This window comes from Hylobates moloch, unplaced genomic scaffold (assembly GCF_009828535.3).
Source record: "Hylobates moloch isolate HMO894 unplaced genomic scaffold, HMol_V3 SCAFFOLD_9, whole genome shotgun sequence".
Taxonomy (NCBI): Eukaryota; Metazoa; Chordata; class Mammalia; order Primates; family Hylobatidae; genus Hylobates; species Hylobates moloch.
Window position 1 is genome coordinate 5,572,888 of NW_026652284.1, and position 19,606 is coordinate 5,592,493.

The 19,606-nt window shown below is 52.1% G+C and overlaps 1 protein-coding gene across 2 annotated transcripts; it reads right to left on the reverse strand.

The window, feature by feature from the left end:
- Window positions 1-406: 406 nt before the first annotated feature.
- On the reverse strand, window positions 407-12,972 carry ICMT (isoprenylcysteine carboxyl methyltransferase). Of its 2 annotated transcripts, none has more exons than XM_032758733.2 (5): window positions 12,658-12,972; window positions 11,819-11,907; window positions 10,404-10,573; window positions 8,813-9,030; window positions 407-1,877 (listed from the first exon to the last, which is right to left on the reverse strand). In XM_032758733.2, the coding sequence occupies exons 1-5, from the start codon at window positions 12,850-12,852 to the stop codon at window positions 1,767-1,769; spliced, it is 783 nt and encodes a 260-aa protein (XP_032614624.1). In that variant the 5' UTR covers window positions 12,853-12,972; the 3' UTR covers window positions 407-1,766. The 2 variants fall into 2 exon arrangements, with proteins under 2 accessions (XP_032614624.1, XP_032614623.1); XM_032758732.2 differs by having other exon boundaries at window positions 407-2,170.
- Between the last annotated feature and the right edge of the window lie 6,634 nt (window positions 12,973-19,606).

Sequence of the window (19,606 nt, forward strand, 5' to 3'; positions counted from 1 at the left end):
CAGTCTGTCTGGTTTTTTTTTTTTTTGAGACGGAGTCTCGCCCTGTTGCCCAGGCTTAAGTGCAATGGCCCAATCTCGACTCACTGCAACCTCCGCCTCCCGGGTTCAAAGGATTCTCCTGTCTCAGCCTCCTGAGTAGCTGGGATTACAGGCACCCACCAGCACGCACAGCTATATTTTTTTGTATTTTTAGTAGAGACGGGGTTTTATCATGTTGGCCAGGCTGGTCTCGAACTCCTGACCTCATGATCCACCTGCCTTGGCCTCCCAAATTGCTGGGATTACAGGCATGAGCCACTGCGCCCGGCCGTCTGTCTGGTTTTCAAACCAGCAGCTGTCATACTAGTAATCAATGAACCCGTAAGCCTCTTTGGTATATATAACAATGAAAAAATTCATCAAGCCATGAAATCTAGAAATAAGTCATATTTCTGAGTTGATAAAATGCTTTTCTGAACATACATTTTAGGTATCTGACACAATTAACCAAATGTCTGCCCATTTTTGTGTAGCTTTCATACAGTACAGATTTCATTGATGTCGCCCCCACATCTGAGTATTAAAAACATTTGACATTGTTCTTCTCAGTCCTCACAACACCCCTGTGAGGTAGGTGGTATTGACCCCATTCCACAGATGGGGAGGTCTAGGCACGGAAAGGTTTAGTGGCTCCTCACAAGCCGCGTGGTGGGGCAGCAGAGTGGTGCTCTGGCCCTGCGCCGACGCCGCCTTCACATTCACACTTCATCAGTGCCACCGCCAACACTGCATGGCAGGATCTCACGCTGAGGCCAAGTTCCTGTCTAGTCCAGAATGAAGCCAGTGTCTCACCTCCTAAAGCTTCGATGTGTGACTCAAAGCCGACTACTCTCCCAAACTTGCAAAACAAACATATTGACTGAATCTTAGTTGGGACTATTTGCAGTATTTAAGATTATTTTTGAGAGTCAATCTGCTTGGATTTGTAGTTGTATATGCTCAAATCCCTTTGGAAAACAGTTTGAAATGACATGAGGGACAACGTAATTTTGAGAACAGAACACAGAAAACCAGAGTTCTGAGACTGACATTGAAATTGAGAATATAAGCTATGGTAAAATGAGAATTAAATCCGAAATAAACGGAGAGCAGCACTTCTCAATGTTTAAGGCCATGCACAGGGCAGGCATTCAGTAAGCACTTCTTGGATCAAAAGAAACTGACGCTCCTTTGAGCCGCCTGTCACTGACAACAGGAGCTGAGACCCCCGGGAAAGCCGGCCAGGGCCATGATGCCCTTGGCCTGGGGCCACGGTCACACAATGCCACTGAGCCAAATCGTCTGGCTTACTTGCTGCAGGATAAAAGTTGAGCTGGAACACCAGGCGTTGAGCTAGGAATACCCCTTTGAATGTGTACTGCTACTTATAAAAAATAGATATGTAGCTATGATTAAATAGATGAAGGGCCAAAGCATCCTATGAGGAAGTATTTTTAAAATTGTATAGATGTTCATGCAGTGGGGGACAGAAATAAAGAGGTTAAAGCGGTTTGTGTTTTTCGGTTAAATGAAAGGTTGTAAATGCATTTTTACTGCTGATAAAAAGGGGTATCTGCTACCCCTTTCTGATGTGGAGTGTTACTGAGGACAGAGTCCATCTCTCCCAGGGAGTCCTGGTTAACCCTTACTTACACTCTGGCCTCGGGGGCAGTGGCGTGTGGCCTCGGTCCTCCCCAGGTAACTCTGGAGGGCGCTGGGGAATATTGCTGTGATTTGCCTCTTACTCGTCATGCACCATGTTCCGCCTTCATTCGGCATAAGGACAGACTGCTCCAGTGGGGCCTTGGGTCCTCAGGCCTTCTGACCGCGTGGTCTTGAGTGACATTCCAGAAGAGTGACTAATGACATAAAACGATTAAGAAAATCCATGTTGCAGCGGCCAACCGGAAACAGTTTTGTCCCAGGCTGCACAGGGTCGGAGGCCCCAAGGTCACCGAGCCACTGCCCGTCACAGGTCCACCTTGACCCCTTTTATGAAAGGCAGGCCCGTGGGCACCCTCTTCTTATACTCCAGGTACTCCTCTCCAAAAAAGTGAATTAGTGAGATTTCTTCTTCTTCTGTTCGATCACGGAAGAATCGCCACACTGTCAGGGCATAGCTGACACCGCAGATGGGGTTACACAGCATCACCTAACAGAGGGAGACACCGGGCTCATCAGGGTGACCGTGGGATGACGCCCTGTGCTTTGGTGGGCGTCTATCTCTAATACCCAGAGGATTTCTGTGCTCGTGCCCTGCTGAGACCGTCAGGGTCTCTAAGAGCAGTACTGTCACCTTAGCCCTAAGCACTCAGTGCTGCAGGCCTTTCTCACGTGCTTTCCTGTTGCTCCTCTTATGTGAGAGAGATCTGTAAATCACAAGATCAGACTCTTGGATTTCAACCCTCAGCTTGGGGTGACAGCAATGCCCCCCAGCTCCTGATGTGAGCTCCCCAACATGAGGTCCCATGCATGCTGCCTTCCTGCCCAGGACCCTCCCAACACAAATGCATTCGCTTACACCACAGCTGCCTGGGCCTCTGCCTCCTAAACCCACAGCCTCTGCTTCAGCATGAGATACAGGGCCACAAAACTGAGCTTCCGAAATGTCCCTTCCAGCAGATTACCTCCATGCTCAGAGCGCTCCAGAGCCTGAACCCCACCTCCTGAGTCTGGGTTTCCAACCCCAGAAGAGTAGCACTTCGCCCACTTCCCCGGTCTCCTGCCTCCCCCACGCTGTGCCCATTTTGCCTCTTTTCTTTTCTTTCCCCCGAGACAGATTCTCAATCTGTCACGTGGAGTGCAGTGGCGTGATCATGGCTCACTGTAGCCTTAACCTCTTGGGCTCAAGTGATCCTCCCACCTCAGCCTCCCAAGTAGCTGGGACTAAGGGCATGTGCCACCACGCCCAGCTAATTTTTGTATTTTTGGTAGAGATGGGGTTTCACAATGTTGCCCAGGCTGGTCTCAAACTTCTGGCCCTTTCTTCCACCTTTAAGAACATCCTGGCCAGGTACGGTGGCTCATGTCTGTTAACTGCAGTACTTTGGGAGGTCGAGGAGGGCAAATCACCTGAGGTCAGGAGTTTGAGACAAGCTTGGCCAACGTGGCGAAACCCCATCTCTACCAAAAATAGAAAAACTAGCCAGGAGTAGTGGTGGGAGCCTGTAATCCCAGCTACTTGGGAGGCTGAGGCAGGAGAATTGCTTGAACCCAGGAGGCAGAGGTTGCAGTGAGCCGAGATCGCCATTGCATTCCAGCCTGGGCGACAGAGCAAAACTCCCTCTCAAAAAAAAAAACAAAGAACATCCTTCCCACTGATTTCCAGCCAAACAGTCCTTCAAGGCCAAAAGCATTCCCCAGCTCCTCAGGGAACCACTCACCTACACCTGCCCACTGGTCCCCTGTGGGTGTGCATCTTCCCCAACATACATTTTCTGTATGTTTTCTGAATATACATTTTAGGCTCCAATACAGCCACCCGGAGAGCCAGGCTCATGTCCTGACCTCTCACACCTTCTCTTATTGAGTACTTACTATGTTCCCAGCGCCATGCTAAGCCCTTTACAGTCATTACCCTGTTCAACTCTCATGGCAAACCTTTGAGGGCACGCTACTATCCCCACTTTGTTTTTTAAAAATTTTATTTATTTATTTTTTAAAGACAGGGTCTCACTATATTGCCCAGGTTGGACCTGAACTCTTGTCCTCAAGCCATCCTCCTGCCTCAGCTTCCCGAGTAGGGGGGACTACAGGCATGTGCCACTATGTCTAGCTGCCCCCACTTTAACGTGAGAGGAGAAGGAGACCAAGCAGTGAATGTCCGAATCAGGACTGGCCCAGTCAGTGACTCCGGGGCCTGTACCCTCACATCTGGCATAGCTTGCTGGGGATACCCTACAGTGGGAGTTCTCGATAGCAGGCTGCAGCCTGTTACTAAGCCATGAAATCATTTAGTGCATTATGAACAGTATTGAAATAGTAAGATAGAAAACAGGATTTTGTAAACAGTAAGGGTTAAGTATTATATCAGGAGAGACATGTTCCGTTCATACACACACAAGTGCTGGAGAACAATGTAAAAAAAATCTATGAGCAAAAAGGTATGGAAAACCCTTTGGTTCTAGTGTACACACATATACAGGAAGCAAGCATTTATAGCAAATTACATTATTCAGTCATAACCAGTTTGTTCCCAGGGAAGATGATTGTTAATGTGGGGGTTTTACATGTTTCAGAAACAAAAAATGTAAAGTAAATGCTATGTGATCATTTGCCCCAACTATACCGTTAGGGGTCACCAGAGAGTCACCAAGGACCATGCATTGCTGATGGAATGCCTGAGAGATCTCTGGATTTGCCCAAAGACTTGGAGACTTTTCCCAAAGACTTGGTGAATTTTCCAAGATCTATTCACATTCTTTGGCCAAGTTTTTCTAGGACCAAGAGTAAAGAATCGAGAAACAGTTTCAAGAAATAAGGCGGCCAGGCATGGTGGCTCATGCCTGTAATCCTAGCACTTTGGGAGACTAAGGCAGGCAGATCACGAGGTCAGGAGATTGAGATCATCCTGGCTAACACAGTGAAACCCCGTCTCTACTAAAAATACAAAAAATTAGCCAGGCATGGTGGCAGGTGCCTGTAGTCCCAGCTACTCAGGAGGCTGAGGCAGGAGAATGGTGTGAACCCAGGAGGCGGAGCTTGCAGTGAGCCGAGATTGTGCCACTGCACTCCAGCCTAGGCGACACAGCGAGACTCCATCTCAAAAAGAAAAAAAAAAAAATAAGGCTTTGGGTTGGGCATGGTGGATCACGCCTGTAATCCCAACATTTTGAGAGGCTGCGGTGAGAGGACTGCTTGAGCCCAGGAGTTCAAAATCTGCCTGGGCAACAGTTAAGACCCCATCTCTACGAAAAAACAAAAAGTTAGCTGGGCATGGTGGTGCACACTTACAGTCCCAGCTACTCAGGAGACAAAAGCAGGAGGTCTGCTTGAACCCAGGAGTTTGACACTAGCTTGGGTAACACAGCGAGATCTCATCTTTAATACACAAATAAATAATTCTGTTTTCTGTTTTTAAGACAGGGTCTCACTCTGTTGCCCAGACTGGAGTACAGCAGCAATCAAAGGGATCCTCCTACCTCGGCCTCCTGAGTAGCTGGGACTACAGGGGCACGCTACAACTTCCAGATATATTTTTAGTTTTTTCCTTTGGAGAGAAGGGTTCTCACTATGTTGGCCAAGCTGGTTTCTTTTTTTTTTTTTTTTTTTTTGAGATGGAGTCTCGCTCTGTCGCCCAGGCTGGAGTGCAGTGGCGCAATCTCGGCTTACCGCACGCTCCGCCTTCCGGGTTCACGCCGTTCTCCTGCCTCAGCCTCCCAAGTAGCTGGGACTACAGACGTGTGCCACCACACCCGGCTAATTTTTTGTATTTTTAGTAGAGATGAAGTTTCACTGTGTTAGCCAGGATGGTCTTGATCTCCTGACCTCATGATCTGCCCACCTTGGCCTCCCAAAGTGCTGGGATTACAGGCGTGAGCCACCGCGCCCGGCCAGCCAAGCCGGTTTCTAATTCCTGGCCTCGAGCAATCCTCCTGCTCTAGCCTCCCAAAGCCACTGTGCCTAGCCAAACAGTAATTTTAAAAAAGAAATATACGGGTTGGATGCGGTGGCTCACGCCTGTAATCCCAGCACTTTGGGAGGCTTCTGAAGCTGGTGGATCATCTGAGGTCAGGAGTTTGAGAACAGCCTGGCCAACAAGGTGAAACCCCTACTAAACCTACTAAAAATACAAAAAATTAGCTGGGCGTGGTAGTGCACACCTGTAATCCCAGCTACTCGCAGGGGCTGAGGCAGGAGACTCACTTGAACCCGGGAGGTGGAGGTTGCAGTGAGCCAAGATCGCACCACTGCACTCTAGCCTGGGTGACAAAGTGAGACTCTGTCTCAAAAAAAAAAAAAAGAAAGAAAAAGAAATATATGTGGTGGCTCACGCCTGTAATCCCAGCACTCTGGGAGGCCGAGGCGGGTAGATCACTCAACCACAGGAGTTCGAGACCAGCCTAGGCAACATGGAAAAACCGCATCTCTACAAAAATACAAAAATTAGCCACGGGCTGGGCATGGTGGCTCATGTCTGTAATCCCAACGCTTTGGGAGGCCGAGGCAGGCAGATCACCTGAGGTTGGGAGTTCGAGAACAGCCTGATCAACGTGGAGACACCCCGTCTCTACTAAAAATACAAAATTAGCTGGGTGTGGTGGCGCATGCCTGTAATCCCAGCTACTCAGGAGGCTGAGGCAGGAAAATCGCTTGAACCCGGGAGGCAGAGGTTGCAGTGAGCTGAGATCGCACCATTGCACTCCAGCCTGGGCAACAAGAGTGAAACTCCATCTCAAAAAAATAAATTAATTAAAAAATACCAAAATTAGCTGGGTGTGATGACACACATCTGTAGTTTCAGCTACTTAGAAGGCTGAGGCAGGAGAATCACTCAAACCAGGGAGGCAGGGGTGGCAATGAGCCAAGCCGAGATTGTGCCACCGCACTGCAGCCTGGGCTACAGATACTTAGGAGACTAAGGTGGGAGGATCACTTGAGCCCAAGAGGTCAAGGCTGCAGTAAGCCCTGATCACGCCAATGCACTATAGCCTGGGTGAGAGACTCTGCCTAAAAAAAACAAAACAAAAACAAACAAACAAACAAAACCACAAACCCAAACATAAATAAAAAAATATATACATACACACACACATATAGTCAGGTGCAGTGGCTCACACCTATAATCCTTACACTTTTCTTTTTTTTTGAGACAGAGTCTTGCTGTGTCGCCCTGGCTGGAGTGCAGTGGCGTGATCTCGGCTCACTGCAACCTCTGCCTCCCAGGTTCAAGCAAATATTGTGCCTCAGTCTCTCGACTAGCTGGAATTATAAGCAAGAACCACCACGCCTGGCCTAATCCCAGCACTTTAGAAGGCCAAGGTGGGAGGATCGCTTGAGCCCAGGAGTTCAAGAGCAGCGTGCGCAACAAAGGAGGAACCATCTCTTTTTTTTTTTTTTGAGACAGAGTCTCACTCCATCACCCAGGCTGGAGTGCAGTGGCACGATCTCAGTTCACTGCAACCTCCACTTCCCAGGTTCAAGCGATTCTCAGGTCTCAGCCTCCCAAGTAGCTGAGACTACAGGCATGTGCCACCATGCCCAACTAATTTTTGTATTTTTAGTAGAGATGGGGTTTTGCCATGTTGGCTAGGCTTGTCTCAAATTCCTAACGTCAAGTGATCCACCCACTTCAGCATCTCAAAGTGCTGGGATTACAGGCAACCGGCCGGGAGAACCATCTCTACAAAAAATGTAAAAATTAGCCGGACGTGGTGGCACACACCTGTAATGTGTTCTAGCTAATTGGGAGGCTGAGGTAGGAGGATCACTTGGGCTCAGGAGGTCAAGGCTGCAGTGAGCCATGATCAGAACACTGCACTCCAGCCTGGGCAACACAGCAAGATCCTGTCTTAAAAAGAAAAGAAAAAAAAAGAAAGCTGGGCATGGTGGCTTACGCCTATAATCCCAGCACTTTGGGAGGCCAAGGTGGGCAGATCATGAGGTCAGGAGATCAAGACCATCCTGGCTAACACATTCAAACCCCTTCTCTACTAAAAATACAAAAAATTAGCCGGGTGTCGTGGCGGGCGCCTGCAGTCCCAGCTACTCAGGAGGCTGAAGCAAGAGAATCGCTTGAACCTGGGAGGCGGAGGTTGCAATGAGCTGAGATCACGCCACTGAACTCCAGCCTGGGCGACAGAGCGCGACTCCGTCTAGAAAAGGAAAAAAAAAAAATGGCCAAGCACCATAGCTCAAGCCTGTAATCCCGGCACTTTGAGAGGCCCAGGAAGGCAGATTGCTTGAGCTCAGTAGTTCAAGACAGCTCTGGACAACTTGAGAAACCCTGTCTCTACAAAAAAAAACACAAAAAGTAGTCAGGCATGGTGGTTCGTGCCTACAGTTCCAGCTATTTGGGAGGCAGAGGTTGCAGTGAACCAAGATCCACCACTGCACTCTGGCCTGGGCAACAGAGCAAGACCAGGTCTCAAAAAAAAGAAAAGAAAGAAACAAGGCCTTTTCTTCAGCCTGAGACAGAACAAACCTCCATGGCTCACACAGCTCACTAACACATGGCCTCAGCCCCATTAATACCTATTTCTGATGAAAACCAGCCAAGCTGCCACATGAGTGGCAGAGGGCACTCCCTTCCCTAAGCCCCATCTCTGTCCTCAGCCCCTCTGGGGTGCTTCCGATCTATTAATAGCTTGAAGGGGCAGAGAAAGGGAGAGGCACAATGGCTCATGCCTATAATGCTAGCATTTTGCGAGGCTGAGGTGGGAGGATCACTTAAGGCCAAGAGTTTGAGACCTGCCTGGGCAACATAGTAAGACCCTGTCTCTACCAAAAAAAAAAAAAGAAAAAAGAAAACAGAGGCAGAAACAGGATGAAGGCATACAGCAGATAGCTAACAGCACCAAGAATCACCAAGGACTTATGCACCCAGGTTCTGGGCACATAGTGAAAAGCATTACGGACTACATTAGTTCTCTTGACTTTTTAAAATTATCACTTGAAACATGCCAAGAAGAACATGTACCTATTATTTAAAGGAGACCAACAACCTCAGGAATACACTGAAAACCACTAATTGTATACTTTGAAATGGTAACTTTTATGCTATGTGAATTATATCACGTTTAAAATGTTACTAAAAAAAAAAAAAAGGAAAGCAGTGTCATATTTAATATTATACCTGAGTTCCAATACTCCAATAAAACCACCCGACGTAAGAAGGATGCCGAAACCAAGCGTACACTCCACTGGTCACCAGAGTATGTGTATCTGATTTTTCATTCTGCACCACGTGGTTGAAATTGGAGCCAGCTGTAAACATGGCCGCCTTCCTCAGACACTCTCCGAAGACCACCATCAGCAGCCCTGTGACACTAAGCCAGGTGATCTGCTTCAGTTCTGTGGGAGAGAGACATCAACGACGCACAGGGAGTGAAAACACTGGCCTGCTGGACTCCCCTTCACACTGCTTAAAATTAACCTATTTTCCCGAAGACAGAAACAGAAAATGTGCTCGTGGGCAATCAGCATTTGTCATCACATTAAAATTTCATAAGAAAACACATTCCCCTAAGTTGTGCTGTTCATCGGTTTACTTTAAAACACCAATAAGCACAATGAAAGCATCATGGTAAAGAGATGCTCTCTTGCTACAGCTGATGGGCTCTCTGGTTCACGACCCCCGGCCACATGCTCAGTCCTTCATTTGGGGACAAGTACAGCTAAGAGAAGCAAAGAAGGGTCCAAGGTTTCCACCCTGAATCTCAGGAGCCACATCTATTTCATTTCATTGGCTGTGAGACATTCAATTTCAGAGTGCATTCCACATACGGAGGCTTTTGTTAGTAAATTTTTTTTTTTTTGAGACGGAGTCTCACTCTCATTGCCCAGGCTGGAGTGCAGTGGCACAATCTCAGCTCACTGCAACCTCCACCTCCTGGGTTCAAGCAATTCTCCTGCCTCAGCCTCCCAAGTAGCTAGGATTATAGGCATGCACCACCAGGCCCGGCTAATTTTGCATTTTTCGTAGAGACGGGGTTTCACCATGCTGGTCAGGCTGGTCTCAAACTCCTGACCTCATGTGATCCACCCACCTCGGCCTCCCAAAGTGCTGGGATTAAAGGCGTGAGCCACTGCACCTGACCTTGTTAGTAAACTTTTTTTTTTTTTTTTGAGATGGGAGTCACGCTCTGTCACCCAGGCTGGAGTGCAGTGGCGCGATCACAGCTCACTGCAACCTCCGCCTCCCAGATTCAAGCAGTTCTCCTGCCTCAGCCTCCCGAGTAGCTGGGATTACAGGCACCCGCCACCACGCCCGGCTTTTTTGTATTTTTAGTAGAGACGGGGTTTCACCATATTGGCCAGGCTGGTCTTGAACTCCTGACCTTGTGATCCACCAGCCTCGACCTCCCAAAGTGCTGGGATTACAGGCGTGAGCCACCGTGCCCAGCCAGTAAACTCTTACATGAAACATCTAAATATCATCTGATTATAAAATTAGAATCACAACTACCCAAGGTTGGGACTTCACATTAGATGGTGCACTATGTGATGCAAACTTTAAAGCAAAAGGTCAGCACGTCCTCGAGTCAAAATCCAGAGGCAGAATTCATGAGCGGAGCTCATCCTTTATAAATAGCTTAGTGAGGATAGAGGTCTGTGGAAAATCGCTTGGGGGAGATTAGACCTGAAAGGTGAATCAATGTCACTGTCCTCAGCCTGAATGGGAGCCACCCTTTTCCCCTCCAGAGGGGGACATAAGGCACACTAACCTGGCCAAAAGATATTTTCAAGTGTGAACTCTAACCAAGAAGAAAGAGCAGCTACTGTATACTCCAGGCTGTGATTCAGGAGAAAGGAATCCAAGGACAGACTTTTGGGATTATTGACTGCTGTCACCAAGTATTCAGAATAGTGGAACAATGACAGGGAGCACATGTACCTATTTAAAGACAAAAAGAGGGTTAAGTTGGGACAAGAGAACCAAGTTAACCGTAAGTGCAGATCTGGGTCTCCTGAGCTATCCCTAAGTCTATGAGGCCCTGTTCTCACCTGTCTGATAGTGGACACAGGTACCCATCTGCAGCATCTACTACCTCAGGTTTGCAAAAAGTGGAGTTTTTAAGGGCTGTTTTTGTTTCTGGTGTTTTTCTTTTTGTTTTGTTTTTTTTTGAGACAGAGTCTGGCTGTGTCGCCCAGGCTGGAGTGCAACAGCGTGATCTCGGCTCACTGCAACCTCCGCCTCCCAGGTTCAAGCGATTCTCCTGCCTCAGCCTCTCAAGTAGCTCAGACTACAGGTGCCCACCCACCACCACGCCCAGCTAATTTTTGTATTTTTAGTAGAGACGGGGTTTCACTACGTTGGCAAGGATGGTCTCAAACTCCTGGCTTGGCCAGGCTGGTCTTGAACTCCTGACCTCGTGATCTGCCCACCTCGGCCTCCTAAAGTGCTGGGATTACAGGTGTGAGCCACCGCGCCCGGCAAGGGACTGTTTTTAAATGTCACAGGCAAAACAAACCCATAGGTCACAGAGGCATTATGGGCCCTTCTGTCCTTTAAAAATGACACTACACACAATAAAACATGAAAGAGGGAGATAACAACATAAAGGAGTGATGTATGTCGGATACAAAATTTAACAAAACTGAAATAATTCCGGCAAAGAAGGATTAGATGGCTCAAAATATTGATAAGAGGAGATAAAACTTTTTACCTTGAAGCCACTGGTTCATATCCAGGTCAGACTAGAAGGCTCAAGGGACTGAAATCATAGTGTAGGGAAAAATCCTACAATGGCTGTGGGGATGCACTAGATGTGACCTAATAGAAATTAGAGATGAAAAAGGGCTATGAAGACAAGCCAGAGCCCTGCCCCTGCCCGCCACCGAGGACCTGCACTCCTTCCGGGAAGGGCTGCTCACGTTACTGAATGCTGTCACCACAGCTGCGGATGACAGCACCTTTGGGGGAGATCTGTTTCTGCCTGATTCACAATCAACCCACAGGCACGAAATCACAAGGGCTGAAATGTGAGCAACTAGGGGGAAGCCAGGAGACTTCGTTTCCAGAGAACCCTGTACAGCCTTCTGCCGGTCACAGATGAGACAGGGATGAGGAAATGCCACTACTGACCCTCTGATCTGTCCACCCTCGCCTGAAAACCAGTATTTCCGAAGGAATTCTTACCAGCCAAAATGACTCCAAGAAGACTGGCTAAAACTTAGCAGCATGCCGCAGCCGAACACAAACCCCAGGAAACAAGCTCGGATGGCTATCTGAAAGGAACCCAAGAGAAGCTCAGTCACTCGCAGTCCTCAGAGTACAGATCTGGGCTGCTGACCTTCCCGGAATAGGCAAGCCACAGGCAGGCAGATAGAGCCGATTTGCCGAGGTTGAAAGGGAGAAGTGGGCGACCTGGGTTCAAATTCTGCACCCACCCCTCTCTGGCTGTGTGGCCTCCCAAGTTATTTAACCTCTCTGAGCTTGCTTTCCCATCTATATCAAGAGGATAACAGTACCTACCTTTTAGGACTGCAGTAAGGATTACCCACGTAAAACACTTAAGACTAACTACTCCTAAATTTTAGCTGCCATTATTATTATTATTCGCGATTATTATTCAGGGCTGTAGGAAAACTGCTTAAGCCTAGTTTATGAGGTCAGGGCACCCGGGCCTGTGCGCCCAGCCCCACCCACGTCACTGCGGGGCCTTTGACCTGAGACAGGGCAGCAGGTAGGTCTCTGCACTTTAAGTTACATAAAAGCACTCGCGGGCTCGCTCACTCCCACCCCACGCGCACCTGCTGAGCTGCACAAGCTGCAATTTAACACCCACTCCTCGGGTGCAGGGCGCCCGGGCCCGGAGAGAGAGGGTCCCCTTCTGCGACCTGAACTCGCGGATGAAGAGCGCGCGCGTGGGAGGCCACTGCGGGACCGGGAAGAAAGGCGCCCACGCGCCGCGCCAAGCGGACCCCCGCCCGCCCCACCGGCCCAGCCGGCCCCCGCCGGCCCCCGCCGGCCTGCACCTGGTAGCGAGGCGGCCGATAGAGCAGCAGCAGCAACGCGTTGAGGCCGGCCACGTAGAGCGCCAGCCCGGTGCGGCCCTGCAGGCCGGCGCGCGTGAGCAGCGGCAGCGCGAGCACCGAGGCGCCCAGCAGGAAGGTGGCGAGGCTGAGACGCGCCTCGGAGCCCGGCGGAGCCCGCGCCGCGCAGCCCGCCATTGCGCCGGGCGGCTGACGAGCGGGCGGCGGCGCCGGCTGTAGCGCAGGGAAACGCGCCGGCCGCGCCTGCGCACTGTGCCACCGACGCCGGCCCGGGAAGGGCCGCTGCCCGGAGCTGCACGCCGCCTGCCAGTTCTCGCGAGAACTCCGGCCCGCCCTGTTGCTGCCCGGAATTTGGCGGGAGCGCCCCGCCCCGCCCCGCCCCGCTCCGCCCCGCTCCTCGGGGACATCCGGGCTCTGAGCCCGACTCTGTGCCGGGCGGGGGCCGGGAGGGGGTGGGAGAAGTAGCCGCCATCCTCTGTTCAAACTTAGTCCCAAACTCAGGAGGTTCCTGTCCCAAGAAGCAATGTAAAGTTTGAAACAAGCCGGGCGCGGTGGCTCACGCCTGTAATCCCAGCACTTTGGGAGGCCGAGGCTGGCGAATCATTTGATGTCAGGAGTTCGAAACCAACCTGGGCAACATGGGGAAACGCCGTCTCTACTAAAAATACAAAAATTAGCTGGGCGTGGTGGCGCACGTCTTTAATCCCAGCTACTTGGTGGGGCTGAGGCAGGAGAATTGCTTGATCCAGGGAGACGGAGGTTGCAGTGAGCCGAGATTGTGTCACTGCACTCCAGCCTGGGTGACAGAGTGACACTCCATCTCAAAAAAAAAAAGTTTGAAACGGCCGCACCCTCGCCGGCCCTGCGTGGTCCCCGAAAACCAGACGCCCTGGGGCGCGGGTTCGCCCGAGTGCGGCGACCTCCCACCCTCCCTCTGCGGGTCCCTGGAAAGCGGCCTGGACAACGGCACCTGGGCATCCATGCGACAGGACCACCGCCCGCTTCAATTCCTGTTGTGGAACAAGGCTCGACGGTGATGGGAATGCTCAGGATATATTAGGTTTTCTTTTTTTTTTTTTTTTTTTTGAGACGGAGTCTCGCTCTGTCGCCCAGGCTGGGGTGCAGTGCGCGATCTCGGCTCACTGCAAGCTCCGCCTCCCGGGTTCACACCATTCTCCTGTCTCAGCCTCCCGAGTAGCTGGGACTACAGGCGCCTGCCACCACGCCCGGCTAACTTTTTGTATTTTTAGTAGAGACGGGGTTTTACCGTGGTATCGATCTCCTGACCTCATGATCCGCCCGCCTCGGCCTCCCAAAGTGCTGGGATTACAAGCGTGAGCCACCGCGCCCGGCATGTACCTTTTTTTTTCTTTTTTTCTTTTTTAGACACAGGGTCTCACTGTGTCTGCCAGGCTGGAGTGCGGCAGTCTGGAACTCCTAGGCCCAAGCGATCCTCCAATCAACCTCCCAAAGCACTGGAACTACAGGTATGAGCCACTACCCCGGCCTATCTTTAGGTAGTGGCACTCTTGGTGATTTTTATTGTCTTTATGTGTTTTTGCAGTTTCCATACTGCCTAAAATGAACATAGATTACTTTTTTTTTCAGACGGAGTTTTGCTCTTGTTGCCCAGGCTGGAGTACAACGGCGCAATCTCGGCTCACTGCAACCTCCGCCTCCCGGGTTCAAGTGATTCTCCTGCCTCAGCCTCCTGAGTAGCTGGGATTACAGGAGCCTACCACCACAGCCAGCTAATTTTTTTGTATTTTTAGTAGAGACGGGGTTTCACCATGTTGGCCAGGCTGGTTTCAAACTCCTGACCTCAGGTGATCCACCCGCCTCGGCCTCCCAAAGTGCTGGGATTATAGGTATGAGCCACCGCGCCCGGCCCATAGATTACTTTTATAATCAGAAGTTGTTCTTTACTTTTTAAAGAGTGAATTCTCTCACCTCAGGTAGCTCAGAGAGCTGCACTGGAGGAGAAAAGCCAGTAAGTGAACAACTGGAATAAACTCTGCAGGGGTGAGAGTGGGGGCAGAAGGAGAGCAAGGATGGGGAGCAAAGAGGGACCCCAGGGGAGGCCCTCAGCTTGGAGGGCGGCAGGGCGAGGAGGCTGCGAGGAACAGACGCCAGAGTTAGGCCTTGGGGCCCTCGGGGATGGACAGCCTGCCCTCCATTGGAAATGAGATCAAGGAGGGAGTGAGGGCTCGGCGTTTGAAAGGCACAGAGGCGGGAGGGAGCAAGGCTGAGAAGGGATGGGGACAGGCCCTCGGGGAGGCTGGCACCAAGTGGTGGGTCAGCGAGAGAGGCAGGCGGTCTGTGAGCCCTGCATCTGAGCCCCTCACCTCTCCACTCTTGTCCCTGCAGGTCCTGGCAGGAGCTTTGGTACCTGGGAAGCTGGATGGAGAGCCTGGGCCGGAATATCAGACCCCTCACCTCTGCAGCCTAGCTTTGTGACCTTGGCAAATCCATTCTATGCGCCTCTGTTTCCTGTACAGTGGGGATCCTTATTTCTCTGGCACAGATTGGTATTTGTTCTGTAAAGCCCAGTACCACTTTATTTTATTTATTGATTTTTTTGAGACAAGGCCTCACTCTGTTGCCAAGGCTGGAATGCAGTGGCGAGATCATAGCTCACTGCAGCCTCAAACTCCGGGGCTCAGGCCATCCTCCTGCCTCAGTCTCCTGAGTAGCTGGGACTACAGGCACGCTCCACTGCGCCTAGCTCCAGTACCATCTTTAAACGGTGCTCAGAAAACTTGCTAAACTTGGTGGATGGGAATTGAAAAGAGATTTAATGTTTTAAAAACCAAAGTCACCCAGCTGCAGTGCCACATGGGAAGGAGGCCTGGATGTGAATGTTCCCGGGAGCTGAGAGCTCCTGTGACTGCCGCCAGTTTCCTGTGGTCTCCCACAGACTCAGGACATCTCCCTCTGCACCAGGACGCCTCAGGACCACCAGAGGGCACTCATCGCACCTTCACCCCTGGAAGTGAGCTGGTCCTAGGGCCAAAACCCACTGTGCCTGGGAAGCCCTTCCTGGCTTCTGCTCTCCTCAATGTATGATAGCCCTGATTTACCCCCAGGGACTGTTGCCACTCAGGGTTGTAGAGTAATATGTAACCAGACTGGAGAACCGTTACAGCAATGCTCTCTCCTCTGCCCATCACCTCCCCTTGGCCCCTCCCTCTTCATCAGCCTCATTTTGGAGAAGGGAGAAAGAAGGGAGAGGCAGCAGTCTCCTCCCAGGTGGGGCCGGACTCCAGGGAAGAAGAATTCTCAGAAGTTGCTGGAGTTGCCGAATCTGTCAGGGCCCGGGGTTCACAGAGCAGTGATGGAGGAGAAAGGAGAGGAAGCAGATCTAAGCACACGCAGGCATCAAAACGGAGAAACAAAGTCACATGCAGAGGGCTGCACATAGACACAGGGAAACACACACATGGAGATGCACAGAAACACGCAGACCCCACGCAGGGACCTGCTTTCCCGCCACAGAGGAAAGCAATCTGTTAAAACAGACCCACTGTGCACCTAGCCCTCCATGCTTGGGGACAACACACCTACAAAGATATAAGAAAAAAAGGGAAAAGTGCTCTGCCTGGGATGCCTTGCTTGACTTTTCTTGTAAATAAGCATTTGAATGTGTTTTGTTCTAGGAGCTTTCGAGGCAGGCACAAAGGGAGCCCTTTCTCATGCAGGAAGGTCCCTCTGCAGCCTCCCCCTTCCCTCCCCCTCCTGCCATCCGCCCGCAGGCTGAGGTGGCTTTATTTCCTGGGCCCGAGTGTGGATACCTCCTGTTTTAGAGAACCCTGAGAACCATTGGGCTATTTCCAAGTTAAACTCCAGGCCGAGATGAAATTAGGCTTCTTTTTATTTATTTTTATTTTTTTTTTTGAGACAGAGTCTCACTGTGTTGCCCAGGCTGGAGTGCAGTGGCACGATCCCAGCTCACTGCAACCTCTGCCTCCTGGGTTCAAGCGATTCTCCTGCCTCAGCCTCCCGAGTAGCTGGGATTACAGGCACCTGCCACCACACCCGGCTAAGTTTTGTATTTTTAGTAGAGACGGGGTTTCACCATGTTGGCCAGGCTGGTCTCGAACACCTGACCTCGTGATCCACCAGCCTCAGCCTCCCAAAGTGCTGGGATTACAGGTGTGAGCCACCATGCCTGGCCAGGTTGGTGATTTTTTTAAGAGAGTCGGTCCCTTGCAGCTCCCAGTCATTCATAGGCCTCTGCTCCATCCACTGTCCATATGGAGGCTGGGAGGACCGCAGGGAGGGGCCTGTCCAGTGTGGCCGCAGCTCTTCCCAGGAGGGAATCCCTGTCTTCCAAAAGTTTTCTTTCCCCTCCTCTGGCCATTCCAGGCTAAAGGAATGAAAGCTCCCTCTCGCTAGGCTGGAAAACAGGTAAACGATATGTAATTTATGAGCACCATCAGCCCAAAGTGCACAAGTCATATGTGCACAAAGGGGCCGGGTAAATATTTAAAGATTAGAGCCAGCTGGAGAGAAATACAAAAGGCCGCGCAATCGGGGTCTTTCTGAATTCACTCTCCCCGAGCTGGGCCAGGTCAGCGTTGATGCACTCACTGGAGTCCCGGCCTTTGTCCTCTGAAGGGCCCTTGTCTGCTGGGCTATTGGGAGCCCCAACACAGCTAAAGAGAGTTAAACAATCGCAGCCTCTCCAACCGCATCTGGAGACAATTGGCTGAGTCATTTCAGAGCTTTTGCTGTGTGTCCCAATAGTTAATTACATGGAGCAATCACTTCCTTTCACTTTGAAATGCATCTGCAGAGGGAGACAACAGATTTCTCCCTCCAGTCACCTGCATCCACAGTAGCCTGTGCAGCACTCACCAGTTAGCACTGGTTCAAACCCCTGGAAGTGCAGAAGGGAAGGGGCTGCCACATGGAGCCACACGGCTATCCTCTGGGATGGGACGCAGGTAGGGCTCTTGTCCTGGGGCCCGAAAACCTCTCCCTACTTGGTTCCAGACCTGACATAATGTTCTTTTTTTTTTTTCAAACTCAAGAAAACCAAATGAGGGAAGGGGTGGCACAGACACTTGTCACTTTCTGCATTAAATTCCCCAACATGAGACAGGAGGGGGCCCTGAGCAGCCTTGGAGGCTCTAAGAGCCCTCAGAAGTTAAAGAAGGAAGTTTTTTTCCTTGAATGAGCAGAGGGGGGCCTGGGTCTCCCCACTTCTCCTCCTGGACCTGTGCTCCTTTCCAGGCCGCCTTGGGGACCCCAGATGCTAAAGATGGAAAGGGAGTTGGTGGCCTACATCCCAGCTTGCGTAAGCCCCGCTTCTAAGTTGGTCCATGCCCTTCCTGGCAGCCCGAGAGCGAGAGCGCTTTGTCCTGCTTGCCCTCAGAGGACAGGGTGAACCCACTGCCACTCCCTCTCCAGCTCTGAAAATACCTCCTGGTCTCTGTGAGCCCCTTTGGAGGCAGGCCTGCCTGAGGCTGTGCTAGGATACCCAGACTCAGGGCTTGTAATCAGCGTGACAGGCTGGGGTGGAGGGTGGACCCCGAGTCTTCAGCCTGGGTTTCCGGGAAGGGTCCCTGTAGAGACTAGTCTGCTGTCTTTCCCAATGACCTTGTGAGATGCAAAGCACAATGACTTTACTTAGTAGGGGAAGTGGCTGCCCAGAGATAACAGCAAGAAGTGAGGGTAAAGGGGCGATGGTGGGGAGAAACTCGGCTCAGAGCTCGGAAAAGGGGAGGGTGGAATCGCACCAAGATCTCTCCCCACCTTGATCCTGCGCGACCTTCGGCCAGTGTAAGGCGAGTAAGGCCAGTGTAAGGCCAAGGAGGCTGTTTGTGATGGAGGAGCCACGGGTGGGGGCGCCAGAAAGTAGGGGGATCATTCCAGATGGGGAGACCACTGACCGAAAACGGGCCACAGGACAGGGGGCGCGGCGGGCAGTGTCGGGGTTGGGGTCAGGGAGCAGCGGAGGCGGAAGTCCATTCAGTGGACCAGGGGTGAGCGACGCCTGAGAATTCCGCCCAGGCCTTAAGGCGGGCCTCGCCTGCCGCAGCCAAAGCAGAACATTGCGAATTAGCGCATTTTGCGGTCAATTTTCCACTGCTTAAGAAACACTAAGCTATCCACGTGAGCGGCCCCACCCAGTGCGACTGGAATCCCAGGGGACGGGCTTGCGAGGGGTGGTGGTCCTGGGAACGGCGGGTGTCGGGGTTCGGGCGGGGGCAGCCCCGGGGCCCCTTTATGGCGGCCTGGACTCAGGAGAGGGGGCGGGCCCGGCACCCAGCTGCGGGCCGCGAGAGCTGCGCGGAGGGCCATTGGTTTGCTAATGCCCTCGAGTTGAAAGGCGCGGGCGGCGGTTTATAGGGAAGGATTGTAATTAGAGGACAAATTGCCCCGCTACCCCGCAGCTCGAGAACGCGGGGAGGGGGAGGCCCGCCGGGGCGCGGCGCGCGCCAGGCCTCTGTGCAGATGTGCAGCAGCTGGAAGTCCGCGCCCGGCAGGGCGCCCGGAGTTTGGCCCCGAGAGGGCAGGGGCGGGCGCGGGCGCCGCTTTGTGGGGCCCACACAATGCCCTTAACACTCGGCTGCCCCCTTTGTGCCCGGCCGCGCCGCCCGCCCGCCCCGCGGTGCCTTTGTACCGGGCCGCCACCGCCCCAAGCTCGGAGAGAGTCGCATGGAGGACGCCCCGGCCCGGCTGGTCCTGGCGCTTCAAAGCTGCCCGGCGCGTGCCAGCGCCCGCCGCCTGGTCTCGGCCCCCGCCGCCCTCCCAGGCCCGGGTCGGCCCGGATCTGGCCCGAGGGCCCTGCGGCCCGGGCTGGAGAGAGCCCCAGAGCTGCTGTTGCCGCTGCCTCGGCCTGAAAGGGGGAGGGCGTGGCGCAATTCTCCACACTGCTTGGCGCCTGGGAACGCCGCTATCCTGGGGAGGGTAGGCGGGGGCGGGC